The 20,306-nt window shown below is 37.1% G+C and overlaps 1 protein-coding gene across 5 annotated transcripts in view; it reads left to right on the forward strand.

Annotated features, from left to right (window-relative positions):
* DENND2C (DENN domain containing 2C) overlaps positions 1 to 20,306 on the forward strand; it is an 87,202-nt gene that overhangs the window by 37,708 nt on the left and 29,188 nt on the right. For all 5 annotated transcript variants that reach the window (XM_065906543.1, XM_065906577.1, XM_065906569.1 and 2 more), the window contains exons 2-6: positions 9,500 to 10,511; positions 11,871 to 12,007; positions 12,434 to 12,546; positions 13,312 to 13,482; positions 19,240 to 19,336. In XM_065906543.1, the coding sequence (XP_065762615.1) occupies positions 9,691 to 10,511; positions 11,871 to 12,007; positions 12,434 to 12,546; positions 13,312 to 13,482; positions 19,240 to 19,336 (1,339 nt within the window). In that variant the 5' untranslated portion in view covers positions 9,500 to 9,690. The remainder of the gene's footprint in view (positions 1 to 9,499; positions 10,512 to 11,870; positions 12,008 to 12,433; positions 12,547 to 13,311; positions 13,483 to 19,239; positions 19,337 to 20,306) is intronic.

The following is a 20,306-nucleotide window of genomic DNA, read 5'->3' on the forward strand; positions in this document are numbered from 1 at the left end:
TATGCCCAGAAGTGGGATTGCTGATGCATATAAGTCTATTTTTAGTTTTTTTTAAAGAAACCTCCATACTGTTTTCCATAGTGGCTGCACCAATTTATATTTCTAATAACTGTTTACAAGGATTCCCTTTTCTCTACACCCTCTCCAGTGGATATTTGTAGGCTTTTTGATGATGGCCATTTTGACCAGTGTGAGTGTTTTTTATTCCCTTTATGTCGTAAATGTGATGGCTTTTGCATCATTGTTAAACTGTACTTTTTTATATTTACGGATTTTTCTGGCTTATATTTTAGAAGAATTTTTACATTTTTTTCATGAGTCTTATTTTTCTTCTCTTGTAAAATCTTTGTCTGGTTTTCTAACAGGGTGATGCTGTCCTTATAAGATGAGTTGGAAAGTGTTTTTCTTTGTTTTATGAGAGAGTTTGTATAAGATTGGTATTATTTTTTATATGCTTAATGAAATTCACCAGTGATGCTCTGTAGACCTGGAGTTTTCTTTATGGAAAGGTTTTTAATTAAAAATTTTAAATTAATTTTAAAGTAAGTATAGAGGTATTCAGAATTCCTAGATCTTCTTACTTCAGTTTTGTCACTTTGCTTCTTTCAAGAAATTTGTCTGAGTTGTCAAATCTACTAGCATAAACTTATTCATAGTAGTCCTTTATGTCCTTTAATGTGGGATCTGCAGTGATGCCCCCTTTTTCATTCCTGATATTGCTAATTTGTCCTTTTTTTTCTCTTTTTTATTTATTTCATCTACTTAGTGGTTTATAAATTTATTGACCTTTTTAAGTAACTTTTTTGTGTTATTAATACTTTTCCATTATTCATGTGTTGCTGTTTTATCAGTACTCACTATTATTTTTTTTCTTCCATTTGCTTTGGGTTTATTTTTTTCCTTTTTGAGGGAGAACATTAAATCATTTATTGTTCATGTCTTAGGTGAAATGATGACACCCAAATTTCACTGCATGGTTTAGAGAAATGTAACTTTGAAAAGAACGGTAGATTTTGTGCTGGATTGGCTGTAAGATAATTTAGACATATGTTAAACTAGAGCATTTAATCTGGAGAGAAAATTAAAATATAGCTTGAAACTTAATGGGGTAAAATGTGTTCCAACTTAAAACACCAAGAAATAATATCCTCATTCATTGTTTTTAAACTTCCTTTTTTCTTTTGTAATATAAGTGTTTATTTCCAAGCATTTGGGGATTTTCCTTTTGGTTTATAACTGATTTCTAATTCAGTTCCATTGTGAGTTAGAAAACATTGTCAAAATGATTTCAGTCCTTTTAAATTTATCAAGTCTTATTTTATGGCTCAACATACGGTCTGTTGGTAAATGTTCTATGTGTATTTGAATTATATTGTTGGGAGTAGTATTCTAAAATATCACTAATAAGTCAAGTTGGTTGATAGTAGTATTCAAGTCTTGTATATATTTACTGATTTTCTGTTTTTCTGTCAATTACTACTGATGAACAGTGATGAAATACTTACAAAAATTGTGGATTTGTTCATTTGTCATTTTTAGCTCTGACATTTTTGGTTCTTGCATTTTGAAATTCTATCATTAAGTACATAAACATTTAGGATTGTATTTCTTCTTGATGAATTGACTCTCTTATCTTTGAAATGTTTCTCTTTACTTGTGCTAATTTTCTTGCCCAGGAGTCTGATGTCAATATAGACAATCCAGTGTTCTTATTATAGTGTTCAGTATTTCTGTCTCTACTTTAACTTGATCTATGTCTTTTTATTCAAAGTGCAATTTATAGAAGTGTAGAATTAGGTCTTGCTTTTTTATCAAGTTTGATCATCTTTGCCTTTTATTTAAAGCTAGCTTATTTATAAAACATAATTATTGGTATGGTCATATTTAAGTATATCATCTTGTTATTCATTTTTTGTTTGTCCCATGTGGTTATTTTGTGGTTGCTGTTTTTCTTGTGTCTCTTCTCACTCCCACATCTTATTTTGCGTTGAGGATTTTTTAGAATTTCATTTAATATTTTTTATTAACTTCTTGGCTATTCCTTGTTTTTCTTTTAGTGGTTGCTTTAGAATTTACACCATACTACTTCAACCTATCCCCTTCAAGTAATGTGCCACTTAATATGTAAAGTAAGAAGCTTAGTGCTGTACTTCCATTTTTCTTTCCCTCCTTTGTGTTCTTGTCTTACATTTATTTTGACATCATTTTAAATTCCACAGTACCTTATTGTGTTTACTGTAAATAGTCAATCATTTTTAGAGATTAACAATGGCAAAAATGTGTTTTTCTAAATGGATTTATTTATTTTTGGCTGCGCTGGCTCTTTGCTGCACAAGGGCCCTAGAGCACAGACTCATTAGTTGTGAATCACGGGCCCAGTTGCCCTGTGACATGCGGAATCTTCCCAGACCAGGGATCAAACCTGTGTCCCCTGCACTGACAGGCAGATTCTTTACCACTGGACCACCAGGGAAGTCCAATGTGTTTTTTATTTATCTATGTGTAGCATTTTTTGATTCTCATCATTTCTTTGTTTATATCTGGATTTCCATCTGGTATCATTTTTCTTCAATTTGGATAACTTTCTTTAACATTTCTTATGGTGTAAGCAGGTCGAGCTTCATGGGCATATGATCAATGTAGTAACACAGGTTCCCACACTTAGAAGGGCCCTGTGGGATTTTATGCTGTGCAGTAACCATCTAGAAATTCTGATAAATGTTATCTTTGAATTTGAGTTTTGTAAGTGAAGTCTAATTGGACAATGTAGTGTGTACTAGGGGCTTGGAGTCACACTGCATAAACAGTCTGCCTTCCTGCCATCTTGCTAGTTTGGATTCCAGCTGTCTTCTTTCTCTCTCTGACTCCCTGGCATATCTGGCCCTGCCCTATTGCCCTTTTCTCACCTGTACCCTCTGACGACTGCCACCCTGTACTCTCAGCAGACGCTTGGGTGTTTGAAGGTTGAAATTGGACGTCCCACCCCATACTGACAGCACCATGGTATATCTGGCGAGCCACCAAACAGAGGTGTTGGTTTTGCAGGGGCAAGTCTGTTGCCCACCGCCATCCAGAAATCAAATGTGTTCTGGTAGAGGTTTAAAGACTCTCAGGGGTTACCTGTCTGTCATGAGTTAAAGAGGCAGGCCTGTGAAATGGGGAGACACCCGACTGTAGTGCCCAGACCTTGCCTCAGCTGGAGCGTGGCCTCTTGGTTCGGTGGGTAGCAGGCGGGGGAGTCCAGCAGCCACTAGGCCCAGGTTAGCACATGCACGCCCCACATCACAGGACTGGGCTCCCGGGTTCTTGTGAGGATCTGCACCCACCTCCCAAGTATACCTAGGCTTGAGAGCATTCTCTTGGCTAGATACCATGCCTGAGGGGACCTTCTCATCCTCCTTCCAACCTTCCTGAACCTGGCTACATTTGTCTCTTGTGGCCAGCTGGAGTAACCCATCAAGACAGGCCACGAAATAGGAATTGTTTACGTTCACTGATTCTGCATTCAAGTTACATGCTTTGATATTTGCATTTAAAATGGTGTTCTATAATATATAGATGAATGGTTAAAGCTTGCAAATGATTTAAATTAAAAAATTTTTTTACAGAAAACATTAAGTAATCAATTTAAAACTGAGACAAGTTGAAAGGGAGACTTCCAGGAAAAAGGAAGAAGCTTCGTATATGCCTTTAAAGCACTTTGAATAAGGGACCTCACATTTTCATGTTGTCCTGGGGCTGACAAATTATGTCACTGGCCGAGTGCAGGTCAGCAGTGACAAATTCACAAGTCTTGAAGGATTTGTCTAGAATTCTAGATTCACAGTTATTTTTCCCCTTAGCATTTAAAATTTTTGTTTTGTGTGTTTTTTTGGGGGGTGGGGGTGCACCGAGTGCCTGTGGGATATTAGTTTCCTGACCAGAGATTGTACAAGAAACTCAGGTTCAACCTCTTGGTCAGAAAGATCCCCTGGAGTAGGAAATGGCAACCCATTCCAGTATCCTTGCCTAGAAAATTCCATGGACAGAGGAGCTGGCGTGCTGCAGTCCATGGGGTCGAGAAAGAGTCAGACACGACTGAGCAACTGAGCACCCAGGACAGGACCGGACCAGAGACTGAACCCAGGCTGCGGCAGTGAAGTTGGCAAGTCCTAACCCCTGGGCTTCTGTGAAAATCCCTAAATATTTTCCATTGTTTCCTTTAAAAATTTTTTTTATTTTTTAAATTTATCTGTTTGGCTGCACCAGGTCTTGGTTGCGGCATGCAGGATCTTCGATCATCCTTGTGGCATACAGGGTCTTTAGATGAAGCATGTGAACTCTTAGTCATAGCATGTGGGATATAGTTCCTTGACCATGGATCAAACCAAGCCCCCCTGCATTGGGAGTTTGGAGTCTTAGCCACTGGACTTACCAGGGAAATCCCTCCATTGTTTTCTGATATACCGTGTTGTTCCTGTGTGTAAGATATATCCTTTCCTTTGGCTCTTAAGAATTTTCTATCATCAGTTTTCAGCAGCTTGATTATGGTTTGCCTTAGTAGGGCGTTCCTTACATTTATCCTATTGTCACTTTTTGAGCCTCTTGGCTCTATGGGATAAGAGTGTTCATCAAATTTAGAAAAATTTCAGCTGTTATTTCTTGAATATTTGTCCCCTGTCTCCCACCCCCTTATTTCTAGTAAGACTTTTTTTTTAACCTTTTCTGCTCTCTGTGCTTCAGTTTTTGTTTTAGTTTTTGAGTTTCTGTTACTACTTACTCAACTTCACTGGTCATTTCCTCTACAGTATATAAATCTGCTATTCAAATAACCCAGCAAACTTTTCATTTCAGATGAAGTGTTTTTAAGCTCCAGAAGTTAATCTGTTTTCTTTTTTATATCGTCTGTTTCTCTACTCATTATGTTCATATTTTTCTTTAAGTTTATGAATATATTTAAAATATTTGACTTAAAGTCTTTCTCTGCCAACTCTATCATGTCTGTCACTTTTGGTTCTGTTCCTATTTACTGATTTTTCTCCTGATTATGAGTCTCATTTTCACGCTTCTTTACATGTTTAGTGATTTTTATTGGATGCTGGATATTGTAAATGTTATATTGCAGCACGTCTAGATTTTGGTGTCGTGTAAAAATTATTGACTTTTGTTTATGTGGGTATTTAAATTACTTCTGAGTCAACTTGATCCTTTTAGGCTTTTTTAAAGCTTTTCTGTGGTGGCTGCAGAGCATCCTTCACTCTAGGGTTGGTGTAGTCCAGCTGGGAAGCTGTGACCTCATACTGTCTCTACTGAATTACTGGCTATTTGACAAGGCCTCCCTTCTGTAGATCATTGGAAGTTGAACATTGCCCAGACCTTTGTTAACTCTGGGTATTAGTCAGCTTACTGGGTAATTAGCTGTTCTTTCCCAGTAATTTGTGGTCCAGCCTTGTGCAGTGTTACCCTGTACATCACCCTGTACATATTCAGCCCACGACTCAAGTAGATCCTCTAGATTTCTGGAGCTTTTCCTCTGTGCTACTCCCTCCTCTCTGATACTGTACCCTGAAGGTTCCGTTTGCCTCTGCCCCTCCACACGCTGGTCTCTTTTTCCTTGGTTGGGCATGATTACCATGTTCTACGCTGTTTTTTGAAAAGAACCTCGAAGGTGAAAACTGGGTCATTGTGGTGTCCACTTCATTTGTTTTCCTTTTTCAAGAATCAGAGTTCTTTGCTGTTATCCAATATTTGAAAGCATTTATTTATTAACCAGTTTTATTGTTATCTATGTTGAGAAAGCAAGTCTAGTCCAATTATTATGTCATACCAAAAGTGGGAGTCTTCTTGGTCCCTTTCATCAACCTTTCTGATTGAGGTAAAATTCACATAACAAAAAATTAACCATTTAAAAATATACTCTTAGGGACTTCCCTGCCAGTCCGGTAGTCAAGATTCCACACTCCCAATGCAGGGAGCACTGCTTTGATCCCTGATTGGGGAACTAATATCCTGCATACCACCTAGTGTAGCCAAAAATAAAAGTATACCCTTTTATCAGTTTTAAAATCAACTTTGAGAATGTAAAGAAACTGCTTGAAATGCAGGAGGCCTGAGTTTGATCCCCTGGTCAGAAAGATCCCCTGGAGAAGGGGATAAGCTACCCACTCCAGTATTCTTGCCTGGAGAATTCCATGGCCAGAGGAGCCTGGCGGGCTACAGTTCATGGGGTTGCAAAGAGTCGGACACAACTGAGCAACTAACACTTAGAATATTCCAAATGCTTCCTATTTTGCCAGATTGTATTTAATCAATAAAATAGTTTAAAGGGTTTGGAGTGAGAAACTTTCTTATGTAGACGTGAATTTAGTAAAATAGAACATTAATATTCTCTTTCTTACAGAGAATTTCACTTACCTGAATAGATTTTGGTTGGTTTCTCTTAAAAGGCTAAGAACACCAAATCCTTTATATGATAGTTTATATTATGAATTACATCTTACGCTGACAAACTACTGTTGATGTATTTCTTGGATCAAAGTAAACACAGAAGCAATAGAAAATAAAAACAAAGGGACATGATTAAGAATCACCTCTTTGGGAAAACGAATAGGGGAAAAAAATTGGTTAATACCTTTTTTCTCCTAGTATTTACTCCAAATATTCTGTTTTATTATACTTTAAAATCATGCTTAGTTTGTCACATTTACACTTTTGCTCCCCTGAGGGAGTGAGTTGCTGCTGCTTCTGCTGAGGTTGTCCATTGTGCTTCTCAAGAGCTCTAGTTTCTCTTTGTGCGAGTCCTGCCTGACTTAATGGTCTTTAATAGTTGGAGAAGCCTTTGACTCATTTTGTAGCATTAAGAGAAGAAGCAAAATTTTAAAAATTGTTGAAGCTGTTACATTTTCTTAATCTGTGCTTCTGTTAGAACTGTTGAGGCAAGCTTGAGAGAGCAACCTCTATGAACAAATATGTGAATAAGTTGGCTTTAGGAAGTTTTCTAAAGATGAAGTTTGGAGAGATCTAGGACTGGAAAGCTGGGCCAGCACTTATAGATGAGAATGTCTAATGGTAGTGGAGTTCAAGGCAAGAAACTAGAGGAGTGGGGGAAAGGATATAAATCTTGCTGGCTAGGAGGAGCCATGGGGCAGGAAGAGGTGGGTAGCAAAGCAACTCAATTTAATTAGGCTAAAAAGGACCATCAGATGTGAGATGCCTGTAAGGAAAAAACAGGCAACTCTTGGTTTGGTGATTCTTATTTTTTGGATAGGACAAAATCACAACTTATATATAAGATTAGGCAAGTCACATTCCAAAAAGTTTAATTTGGCAAAAATTAGAGCTTTGCATTGATGTATAAAGATAGATTTTCTATAATATCAATGAAGGCATCAATCTAATTAGAATGCATTAAAAATTTTTGGATTTGAAATAGTTTGTCAATTTTAAAAAGCTGCCATGTATTAATACACACATTTAGGAGAAAGTAGTATTTCTCTGCATACTGCCTACCAATTAACACATTAGGAGTTCCATGGTGCTATGCTGCTCTGTTGCCCCTGAAACACCATGAACACACATCATTTATATTTGCATGTGGATTCCATAGACAACAAATTCCATTTGTTGCCAGTACTTTTCGAGTTAAACATTTTTTTTTTTAGCCCAACCAGTTTTCATCTTTTTCTTCTCAGTTTGACCCATTCATACTTAAAACAGGTTAACAAGGGAAGAGTAATGAAAAAGTTAACAAGTATCAAAACCTCAACTAGTCTCACAGTAAAGAGAGAAAAATTCCTATTTTGTCTGTAGTGAAGAAAACCTGAGCCTCAAAGACACCTTTAAAAATCCTTAGGAATCCTCTGTAAACATCAGAAAGTAGGAGAGGATTTTCAGAGTTTTAATAATGAGCAGTAGAAGCTGATTTGAGGTTCAGAGTCTATGCTTTCGTCTTTTGTCAAGAGTTCCGCACAACAGCTTTTATATTTAGGTGCTATGTTTTGTTTTGTTTTTTCACTCATGTGAGTTTAATTTCTTAAGATTTTTAAACATCTTTTTCTTTACATCAGACCTCATCAAAGTTTACTTGCTAGCAGAGTTGGTTTTTCTACAAACTTGAAGAAATATTGTAAATTGATAGAAGTCCTGATTAGCAGTTGCTCTGCCTACAATAAATTGTGTATGTGTGTGTCGTATATGTATCGGTTTGGTCAGGGACACCAACAGAGCTGGGCCAAGACTTTTTCCTGCCTGTTAATCAAGGCCACACAGACAAAGCTCAAGGAAGGATGACCCCTGCCTCAGGAAGTATTGAATCAGTTGCTATTTTTAACCAGTATACAGTAGAACTTGAGACCAGGTCCTTACTCAGTTACTAGGAAAAGTTCTCTGCCAAACTTTGCATTTGAGGAAACAGTTAATGGGCCTAAATGAGTGAAGCCTCTGCATGAAAGGAAGGAATGTGACAGTGGCTGTAAGTATTTGTGCTGACATGGGTCAAGGATGTGGTGGCAGAGATGTGGAAAGTTCAGTTAGTGATGAAATAAGTAATTACATTTCAAAGTAACTGGTAGTTGATGGCACCTTGGATTGTCTTTAGCTCTGTGTATATGGAATTCTTCCCTGGTGATAAAGAACCTGCCTGCCAATGCAAAGAGATGTGGGTTTGAATCCCAGGTCAGAAAGATCCCTTGGAGAAGGAAATGGCAATCCACTCCAGTCTTCTTGCCTGGGAAATTCTATGGACAGAGGAGTCTGGCGGGATGCAGTCTATGGGGTGGCAGAGTTGGACATGACTTAGCAACTAAAAAACAAAACAATATGAAATTCCGGACTGCTAATAGCAAGGTTGAAATAAGGGTATGTGATGAACTAATATTGTCTCTCAACATAGGACTAGAAAAGGAAATCAGCTATTGGTGTGTTTCCAGACTAATTGACTCTTCCTCTGAAATTATACATAAACTATTGGTATTTGAGATGTATTTCTGATAGTACTCTGTTGCTCCTGTTTCATTAAGTGAAAGTTTCATAAATAATTGATTTATGGGGATTTTCCTGGTGGTCTTGTGGTTAAAAATTCAATGCAGGGGATGCAAGTTCAATCTCTGGTCAGGGAACTAAGGTCCCATATACCACAGGGCAGCTAAGCCCTCATGACCCAATATGCAGCCAAATCAATCAGTCAATAAATAATAAAGTTTCTTTTAAAAAAAGAATTGATTTATTACAAAATAATGTTGTATACTACTATTATAATCTCTTATAAAACCTCATTCTATTTAATATTAGGAAATACGCAGAACATGAAAGCAGGTAGTTTGAGAAATACCATAAATAATATTTTCTCTGTAATATTATGCCGCTATCTTAGGAATGTCTTAATGAAGTTGAATTACTTAATGGATGACAGGTACATCTTTACATATAAGTGAGTTATTTAGGGATAGGTGGGCAGTGTTTTAGTGGAATTTAAATTAGGAAATTATAAAACTGTGTTAACATATTCATCTCATTTTAATAGGATTATTCAAGATAGAGCTATAGCCATTTTCAACAAGGATTGATGATAAGAATTTTTCTTTTTAAAAAAAGATTTTCAAGTTAAAGATGAAAGGAAAATACTGGAATATTTTGGATTCTAACTCGTGAGATAATGAATATAGTTTTTCACAGTGAGTTCTGATGGAACCTTAGTAAAATTCATCGTTTGTCATGCACCCAACTGGGAACATGGATGTTGGCTTTTCTCGTTCTGCTGTTCATACACTGTCAAGAAGCCACTGCAAAAACATCAAGCAAAAAATTTCCCAGTGGGAAGGAAGAACTAATGGTATATCTAACCCAGATAAGTGGCATCCAAAGGACTTTGGAGTGAGATATAATAACTGTAATCAAGAGATTCTTAAGAAAACGCCTATTGCTGAGGGAAAGAGCAAAAAGTTGGATGTAACCAACACTCAAAATGTTGTTCAGAGTATTAATGAAGATGTCAAAAGCCACAATCAAAGTGAGGATGAAAGTGAAAAACGTGAATATGATGATACATGCTTATTTAAAAATAAATCAGAACCCAACTGGGTGTGTTCTCGGGTCAAACAAATTGAAAACTGGAAAGAAGTTTTAGATCCAGAGACTTCATTACCTCCGGGAAATTTCTATACCTCACAAATATTGTGGAAGAAAATAGAAACACTTTCCCCAGATAAAGCCTTAAATTTGGCTTTAGAGCGTTGTGACTCTTCAGAAAAAGAACTGAATTTCAGAGTTCTGAATAGTTCATATGGAGTAACGAAGAGCTTAGAAAACATTTACTCTGAGCCTGAGGGACAAGAATGTGGACCTTCTATAAATCCTTTGCCAAAACCTCGTAGGACATTCAGATATTTATCTGAATCTGGCATTATGCCATATAAAGAAAGAAACTGTGACGAAAAATACTGTGAAAATAATTCTTGTGCAGAATCTTCTTTGGCCTCTTCTCAGGAACCTGAACCAAAGAAATATGGTGGAAAAATCAGAGGGAGATCTAAAAGGTATGTTTTTATTTGAAAGGTAATGATTTTCAGTATTCTCCTTTGAGAACCATTGAGCTTTTTCCTTTTCAAACCAATTTCCATTTCCATGTGTGGGTTACACCTCTAATTTGATATACAGATGTTGATTGACCCAAGGGGAAAATACCTACAAGGGTATTAGGAGTACAGGTAATATCTAAGACAATCTTCTGACACAACCGTAGAAAAACATATTTTTTAATTAAAAATTTTTATTGAAATATAATTGACATGTAACATTATATGAGTTTCAGGTGTGCAACATAGCAATTTGATATTTATATGTATTGTGAAATGATCACCACAATAAAGCTAGTTAATAACATAATATTGTGTATTTGAAAGTTGCTAAGAGATGTTAAGAGTTCTCATCACAAGGAAAAAAAAATAATTACGGTGCTGAGATAGTTTAATGATCATATCAAGTAATATTCATAAAATGTATGTACCTGGAAGACAGTGGATCTACATGTTAGCCACGTTATTTTTTAAAAACTTTTTATTTTGTATTGGAGTGTAGCTGATTAACAATGTTACATTAGTTTCAGGTGGACAGCAAAGGGACTTAATAATACATATACATGTATCCTTTCTCCCCAGACTCCCTTCCCAGCCAGGTTGCCGCATTACATTGAGCAGAGTTCCCTGTGCTATACAGTAGGTCCTTGTTGGTTATCCATTTTAACTATAGCAGTGTATACATGTCGACCCCAAGCTCCCTAACCATTTCCCTCATCCTCCCCCTGGCAACCATAAGTTCATTCTAAGTCTATGAGTCTGTTTCCGAAAAACTTCCATTTTCTATCTTTAAAAATATATAGGGAAGCTAGTATGTTCTTCTATTTCATTTAGGGCATGCTGGCTGTAGTCTCACTTTTTATTAGAGAGTAAATTTAATAAAGCACCCAAAGAAGAACATGAATGTAACTGGCTGTGTGCGTGGTAAGTTGTTGCTTCAGTCATGTCTGACTCTTTGCAACCCATGGACTGTAGCCAGCCAGGCTCCTCTGTCCGTGGGATTCTAGAAACAAGAATACTGGAGTGGGTTGCCATGCCTTCCTCCAGGGGATATTCCCAGCCCAGGGATTGAACCCACATCTCTTGTCTCCTGCATCAGCAGATGGGTTCTTTACCAGTGGCACCACCTGGGAAGCCCATGCAATTGGCTAAAAACATTCACTTTTCTCATGGTTCATATAAGGCTCCAGCCTAATTTATTATTTTTCAGTATATGATAAAAACATCTTTGTAATTTTTCACACAAGTCCTTTACTTATTAATTTTTGTCATGCCATAGTTTTAAAAGATACAACCTTAAAGTATATCTCCTTTCTTAAGGAAATCCTTTGAGTTTGAGGACATTCAGCACTTTCGAAATCGGAACTCACGGAAGATTCATGAAGAACTTGGAAGAAATTCTGGCTCAGCACTTTATTACACACAGTCTGAGGACAATATCTATGAGGATATCATATGTAGGTGTTCACAAACTCTGCAATTCAATTTAATGAGTATGTAGTTGGGGCAGCCCTTAAGTAGAGTGTAGTATTTTCTTTTACAATCAAGCATGTCTTGCTGTAGATTTTCCTTTTTAATATTGAAAACTTTGTTGTATAAATTCCTTTATTCTCGAATGGATTTTACATCTAGTTTAGTGGACTCTTCAGTTCAGAAGTAGACTTTTGCAGCGTGGTACCTTGCGAATTCTTTTAGATTGGCTAGACGTCTGAGTGGTTTGTAAGTGTAAAGTACCACTGATTTTAAGACCTATATCCCTAAAGCAATGTAGAGTAGAGAGCTGAACCAGTCAGTTTTTTCTTTTCCTTTTACATGTAGTCACTTTGTTCTCATGTAATTATGTTCCTCTAAACTTTCTTATTTTCCTTTTTTTTTTTTTTAAGATCCCACCAAAGAAAATCCATATGAAGACATTCCAGTGCAGCCTTTGCCCTTGTGGAGATCCCCTTCAGCATGGAAGCTCCCACCCCCTAAAAGTGCTTTCAGAACACCCAAGGTATAACCAGAGAATTAATATAAGAAAACGTTAGAATTTTATTTATGATCCCTACAAAAAAAGGTTAAAATGGTTAGTTAGGGCCGAAACTGAGAGGCACTGAAATATGGGTTTATTGTTCTTTGTTTTGGGGGAAGCAGCACAAAACTATCTTTTAAATTTGGTTTTGGGGAGGGGTTTTGTTTGCTTTTTAGCACTTCAAAAAACTTGAATGTAAACACCTTTGGACAAGCCATAAACCTTTCAGTTCACTCTAGTTACCACAGCTCCATAATAGGTTTGCATCACCTGTGGCCTAAATTACCTGTCTGGTTCCTGAGAGCACTCACCACCCCCAAAAGCAAAGGCTGCCTTGACCTAATGAGGACTCTGAACTGTTGTTCTCTGTAAATTCAATTACATTGTTGTAGAAGAACTTTGGATTAGAATCCTGAGAAATTTCTTTACAGTGGAAAAGAAAGTATGGTATCCTCACTTGGTGGTGGTGGTAGTTGTGATTTAGTCACTAAGTCGTGTCCGTAGCCTGCCAGGCTCCTCTGTCCATGGGATTCTCCAAGCAACAATACTGGAGTGGGTTGCCATTTCCTTCCCCAGGGGATCTTCCTGACCCAGGAATTGAACCCGGGTCTCCTACATTGCAGGCAGAATCCTCACTTGAGATGATTTTAAAGGAAAGATAAATATTTGGGAGAGGATAGCTTTGACTTTGAGAACATAGGCATTACCTAGATGATCTTACCCTTACCAATACCTCTTCTTTTTTAGCTTCCTCCCAAACCTCATTTCCTTCACCGGAAGACTATGGAACTGAAGAACTCACAAGCTTATATAAGGTCAAAGCTCACAAAGGATACTACATTGCCAGTCACATTAACTGAATGGAAGCTTTTCCGAGCTGGAGAAGTTGCAAACAGGAAAAGAAAAAATCTTCCAAGGGTAAGAACTCCAATATTTTCATCTTTGACTCTTATTTCAGCGTTTCCACAAATGAGAATAAATAAACTTTAGACTGAAATGAATAGCAGGTTAAAACTGACCTACTGGAATTAGAAGATTTGGAAAGCAGACTTAAGTTTTAAGTTTTGCTCATGCAAGAAAAATGCATGAATGGCTTTTGCCAAGGTTTTTGTGTGTATGTGCGTGGATTTGTGAAATTGATTTTAGGTGAGTGAGTGAAAGTCATTCAGTCTTGTCCAACTCTTTGTGACCCCGTGTACTGTAGCTGCCAGGCTCCACTGTCCATGGAATTCTCCAGGCAAGAATACTGGAGTGGGTTGCCATTCCCTTCTCCAAGGGATCTGATCAACCTAGGAATCAAACCCTCCTCTCCTGCATTGCAGGCAGACTCTTTACCACATGAGCCACCAGGGGAGCCCTTAGAGGGCTTCCCTTTGGTTATCTTTGTTGTTGTTCAGTCACTCCGTCATCTCCGACTCTGCGACCCCATGGACTACAGCATGCTGGACTCCTCTGTCCTCTATTGTCTCCTGGAGTTTGCTCACATTCGTGTCCATTGAGTCAGTGATGCTATCTAACCATCTCATCCCCTCCTTCCCCTTCTGCTTTTGATTTCAATCCTTCTCAGCTTTGGGGTCTTTTCCAGTGAGGTAGCTCTTCACATCAGGTGGCCAATATATTGGACCTTCGCTTCAGCATCAGTCCTTACAAAGAATATTCAGGACTGATTTCCTTTAGGATTGACTGGTTGGATCTCCTTGCTCTCCAAGGGACTCTCAAGAGTCTTCTCCAGCACCACAGTTTGAAAGTATCAATTCTTTGGCACTCAGCTTCTTTATGGTCCAGCACTCACATACATACATGACTACTGAAAAAGTCACAGCTTTGACTGTATGGACCTTTGTCAGCAAAGTGATGTTTCTGCTTTTCAATACACTGTCTAGGTTTGTCAGCTTATCCTCTGCGGAGCAAGTGCCTTTGAATTTCATGGCTGTAGTCACCTTCTGCAGTGATTTTGGAGCCCACGAAAATAAAATCTGTCACTGCTTCCATTTTTCCCTCTTCTATTTGCTATGAAGTGATGGAATGGGATGCCATGTTCTTAGTTTTTTAAATGTTGAGTTTTAAGCTAGCTTTTTCACTCTTCTTTCACCTTCATATGAGGCTTTTTAGTTCCTGTTGACTTTCTGCCATTAGAGTGGTATCATCTGCATATCTGGGGTTGTTGATATTTCCCCCAGCGATCTTGATTCCAGCTTGTATATTCATTCAGCCTCATATTTCACATGATGTACTCTGCATGTAGACTTCCCTAGCAGCTCAGCTGGTAAAGAATCCACCTGCAGTGCAGGAGACCGGGGTTCAATCCCTGGGCTGGGAAGATCCCCTGGAGGAGGGCATGGAAACCCATTCCAGTATTCTTGCCTGGAGAATCCCCATGGACCGAGGAGCCTGGTGGGCTACAGTCCATGGGTCGCAAAGAGTCAGACACGACTGAGCGACCAAGCACAGCACACAGCACTCTGCATATAAGTTAAATAAGCAGGGTGGCAGTTTACAGTCTTTTCATACTGTCCCAATTTTGAACCAGTTGTTCCATGAGAGGTTCTAACTGTTGCTTCTTGACCTGCATACAGGTTTCTCAGGAGACAGATAAGGTAGTCTGGTATTTCATCTCTTTAAGAATTTTCCACAGTTTATTGTGATCCACACAGTCAAAGGCTTTCGTGTAGTCAATGAAGCAGAAGTATAGATTTTTCTAGAACTCCTTTGCTTTCTTCATGATCCAATGAATGTTGGCAGTTTGATCTCTGGTTCATTCCTCTGCCTCTTCAAAACCCAGCTTGTTTATCTGGAAGTTCTCAGGTCATGTACTGCTGAAGCCTGCCTTCAAGGATTTTGAGCATAACCTTGCTAGCATGTGAAATGAATACAATTGTATGGTAGTTTGAACATTCATCGGCACTGCCTTTCTTTGGGATTGGAATGAAAACTGACGTTTTCCAGTTACCTTAGTTCTCATTAAAATCAGCTGCCCATGTTAAGGAAGCACTCGAATCTCATGTAAAAGAGCCTTCTACTAGGCTGGCTTCAGTGATTGTCACTCATTTATGTAATAGCCAAAGTTAACTCGGCTTTGTGCCTGAGTTTATAAATTTTCAGTAGTGACAAAGTATATGCCAAATATTTCCATTCAGAGGAAGGAAAAAAGAAATTTTACTCTTGGAAATATAAATTTTTGCCAATTATACTGAAAAACTGACTTCTGTCTCAAAGGAGAAAAGGAAGTAAATGTGTGAATCATCTCGATGAGAGCCATTGAACCAAAATGAAGAAATTTGGGTTATTTGTAATACGTAATATTTTTAAGAGAGACACTTTAGAAATTATATGAAAATATTTAAACACTCTTTATGTTACTCTGTTCTTCTGTAATTCAGAATGTTCTCAGGATTACTATGCTGAAATGAAGAAATAAAATCTTTTAAATAGTATTTCTTCCCTTAACCCCATCTCAATTAGTTATATGTATTCATTTAGCCCATGAGTTTTGCATCTGATTTTAACTTTAAACAAAAGTCATAGCTGTTTCTTGGTTTAGTAACTGCTGATTGGTTCCTTAGGAAATACTCTTTCCACAGTTACTTTAATTCTTCTGATTCATTTCCTGCCCTTCCCTCTTTAACATGTGAAGTGTTAAAGACACAGAGTTTTTCTAAGCATTAAACTGATCTCTCTGGAAAAAAAAAATTTATGTGTTTATTCTCCCGTGTATGGTGAGGACTACTTAAAAATCAGAGGTTTAAAGAGTTGCCAGGATATACATAATACATAGGGCTCCCCAGGTGGCTCAGTGATGAAGAATCTCCCTGCCAATACAGGAGACGCGGGCTTGATCCCTGTGTCGGGACAATCCTCTGGAGGAGCAAATGGCAACCCACTCCTGTATTGTTGCCTGGAGAATCCCATGGACAGAGGAGCCTGATGGGCTACAGTCCATGGGATCACAAAGAGTCAACCGGGCTTAATGACTCAGCAACAACAACAATGTATATATAATGCATAACTGAATCACTTTATTATTCACTAGGAACTAACACAACATTGTAAATCAGCTAGGAAAGTGAAAATCACTCAGTTGTATCTGACTCTTTGTGACTCCATGGACTAAACAGTCCATGGAGTTCTCCAGGCCAGAATGCTAGAGCGGGTATCCATTCCCTTCTCCAGGGGATCTTCCCAACCCAGGAATCTAACCCAGGTCTCCCGAATTGCAGGCAGATTCTTTACCAGCTGAGCTACCAGGGAAGCCCACAACATTGTAAATCAGCTATACTTCCAAAAAAATAAAAAAATAGAATTGCCAGGCATTCTGCATAGTTCTATTTGATAAATCATGCTGGCACTACAAAGCAGCCTCCCACGTGTTACAGAAACAACAGGTCGTGTGTTCACGTGAGCTAGGACACAGACACATAAGGAATTGTATTAAGATGTGGTTCTTGGAATAACATTAGTAAATATTTAGAAATTGTGGATTGTGGGGTTCGATGAGACCCGAGGAGCTTTGCAGTGCTTTTGATTTCATCCCTCGGTGTTTATGTACTGTGGATCCCTTGAGTACTCAAAGCTTGCTCTCTTTCTGATTATAGGTGAGATGATTCAACTTTTCCTGTTCTAATATTTTCCCAAAGGTTTTTTTGAGAAGTAAGGAAGACAAAATGGTTTTTGGAATTCTTGATTGTCAGGCAGGAACAAACTGTTAGCATTTCTGTTTGTAAGCCTCGTTGGATTAAACCCCTGTAGGATATTCCATTCGCAATACAAATTTTGGCTTTGGACTGTCTTTGGGAACAACATTCCATGAGAAAAGCAGTTTTTGCTTATTTCCTCTTTGATGACTAGAGCTCTCCCTGGAAGGGAAACTGGTTTCAAAGTTTGAAAATAACTGATCTAGTCCATATGCCTCTTCCCCTCCCTTCCTTTCTTTCTCTGCTGTGGAAATCTGTGTGGGATTGTTTGCTGGAGTAGATTTCCTAATGTTTTATGTTGTTTGTCTCTAGTGTGTACATAGCAATATGGTTTCCATCATTCTTAGGAAGAATATTCTACAGTATTTTCTATAACTAGAAGGTAATTATAGGCTCCTCTTCCTAGTTCACAATCAAAATTTTAATTTTATTACTTTATCTCATATTTCTGGAATAGATAGTTCCCTTTCCTTTATAACATTTCAGTGTACTTTTGAGTATACTTCTCAAATGTACATGAATATTTTTACTATTTTTGGACCTTCCGTACCCAAAATGCATGTTTACTCTCAAACATCTTTCCTATAGCCCCTAACAATAACTTTATATGTCTGGATCCTCATATTTATAATTCTAATATTTAAGAATGTGGATAACTTTTCATTTGAATTACAACTACAAAAATCATTAAAGAAAAATCTTTAAAAAAATAAACTCATCCAAAAATGTGGGAATAATCTGTGTATTTAAAGCACATGTTTCTCACATGTTATTTTTCTTGCAGTGAACTGACTCACTGCTTATGGATTGCCAGGATTGCTAGAGAGACAAGGACAAAGGAGAAAAGAGCATTTTTCTCAAGCAACTTTGTTGGTTATCATCTTACATTAATATAATGCTCCTAGCAGTTGTTAATTCTGGACACTAAATATGTTAAATCAAGATTAATAGTTAATGGAGAAGGAACTGGCAACCCACTCCAGTATTCTTGCCTGGAGAATCCCATGGACAGAGGAGCCTGGCAGGCTACAGTGCTTGGGGTCGCAAGAGTTGGACATGACTTAGCGACTAAACCACTGGAGAAAGACTACCCTCAATTTGGCAGCAGGTGACAACTGTCCTTAAGATTTCTTTTTTTTTCCCCCGATAGAAAAAGAAAACACTTGGAAAATGAAAATAATAAATTTTCTATTCAAATGTAAAAAAAAATTAATAGTTAAGAAAAAACTTGGAATTTTAAGAAAAAAGAAAAATATACATGGAAAACCTAATCAGTTTCTCCTTTTAAAAGTAGCTGTTGATCTTTCCTCCTTTTTAAGCCCAGTCTGTATCTCTCTCTTGCTGTCTTTTATATACACTTCCCAGAAGCAAAGAAAGAATTGTAATGAATAATGCATGTTAAATGTAACATGGTTTTTGTCCTTGGGCATATTTGAGAATCTCCTACTTTTATGACATATTTCTAAAATAAATTGTAATATTAGTGTTCCCAGTAGTAAAGAGAGTATTTCTTTTGACTAAAACTTTCTAAGTGAGATTATCCTCTTTTTTGCAAAAGTTCATGGGAGCAAAAATAACTGTGCCTCACCCTGCCTTCCAAATGAATAAATGTCTCACTTCTTACTCTGGGCATGCAAAAACTTGAGCCTGTTGATGAGGCTTGGTCAATACAGAGAGTGCAGTAGCCAGATTTCCTGCATGTTGTGACATGGAATGACAAGCAATCTCTGTAGGAGCCTGTGCTGAATTTATCTAGAAAGGAAATATCCTTTCCCACTTCTCTTACCTATGTTAAATGGATTTTGTGTTAGAACAGCATGTCATCTTACTAAAGATAATTTTAGATTAAAAATTGAAAACTGTAAAAGTTTTATTTATAAAATGGATCTTTCTCTGAATGAGAATCACTAATAAGTTAATATCATCAAGCTGCAAAACTTGTTGGTGTTTATTTTAACTTGTACTATTCTGGTCTTTTTTTTAGCTTGTATTAAAGATAGATGATATATTTGAGTCTAAGAGAGGGAAGAAAAGGGTAAAGTTACACCCTTACACTGGAAAAGATGTACCTCCCTCTAAAGGTAAGAATTGTTCCAGCAGTCTATAGCTATTAACATATGATAGGCAGATCATTACATAATTTAATGTTTGATGTGAATTATAATTTTTGGTTTACTTTCCTGTCTCTCCCACTTAAACATAAAACTTCTTTAGCCTAAGGAATTATTTCTTGTTCTTCCTCAAATCCCTTTTATTTAGTTCTGGTTGTTGTTCACTCACTAAGTCATGTCTGACTCTTTGCCAAGTAATAGCTACTAGATGAATAAGTAAATAAATTTAAAAATAGTTATAGACCAATGAGAATGATTTTTCATAGACAGATTTCATCCTTATTTTGTAATCCTTTGATTTATAGTCTTTTGTCAGTGTAGACTCATTCAGTGGAGAAATGAAAATATTAAGTATATATATATACTGAAGGTATGTGTTATTCAACCTGTAGTCATCTAATAAGTTCAGTAGTTTTGTCCTTAAGATGCCTAGATAAAACTTAGATTGTCTTGACTGAGAACATTTCAACATTCATAATGAATTATTAGACTTTACAGCTAACTTACTTGTCTGGCACAGAATATGTAGAAGTTAGCAATTTTTATATATGAGATTCATAAGTGAGAAACAACAGCCAAATCATACCAGAGAATAATGTTTCATATTTTTGCAAAGACTTCCAAAGACAGAAATTTCTTAATTTCCATTAAAAATCTATTCCTCTTTCTACAATTGAACTATGTGAAATTAAACTTCCGCATTCAACAATTCAAAACTCTTTCTTCTTACTTTGTGATGATTAAAATCATCCTGTCACCATTTAAAATGTGAATTTTCATATTTTCAAAAGCAATTATCAAAATATTTTAGTCTTCTATAGAAGAAATACTTCTAGTTATTGTTAATACTAATAGCTACTACTTAATTGAATGAAGTAATGGTTTCTTTATGTACTTTATCTGGTGTATAACATATGACCACACTGGGAGGTGTGGGACT

The sequence above is a fragment of the Muntiacus reevesi genome, chromosome 1, assembly GCF_963930625.1.
Source record: "Muntiacus reevesi chromosome 1, mMunRee1.1, whole genome shotgun sequence".
Taxonomy (NCBI): domain Eukaryota; kingdom Metazoa; phylum Chordata; class Mammalia; order Artiodactyla; family Cervidae; genus Muntiacus; species Muntiacus reevesi.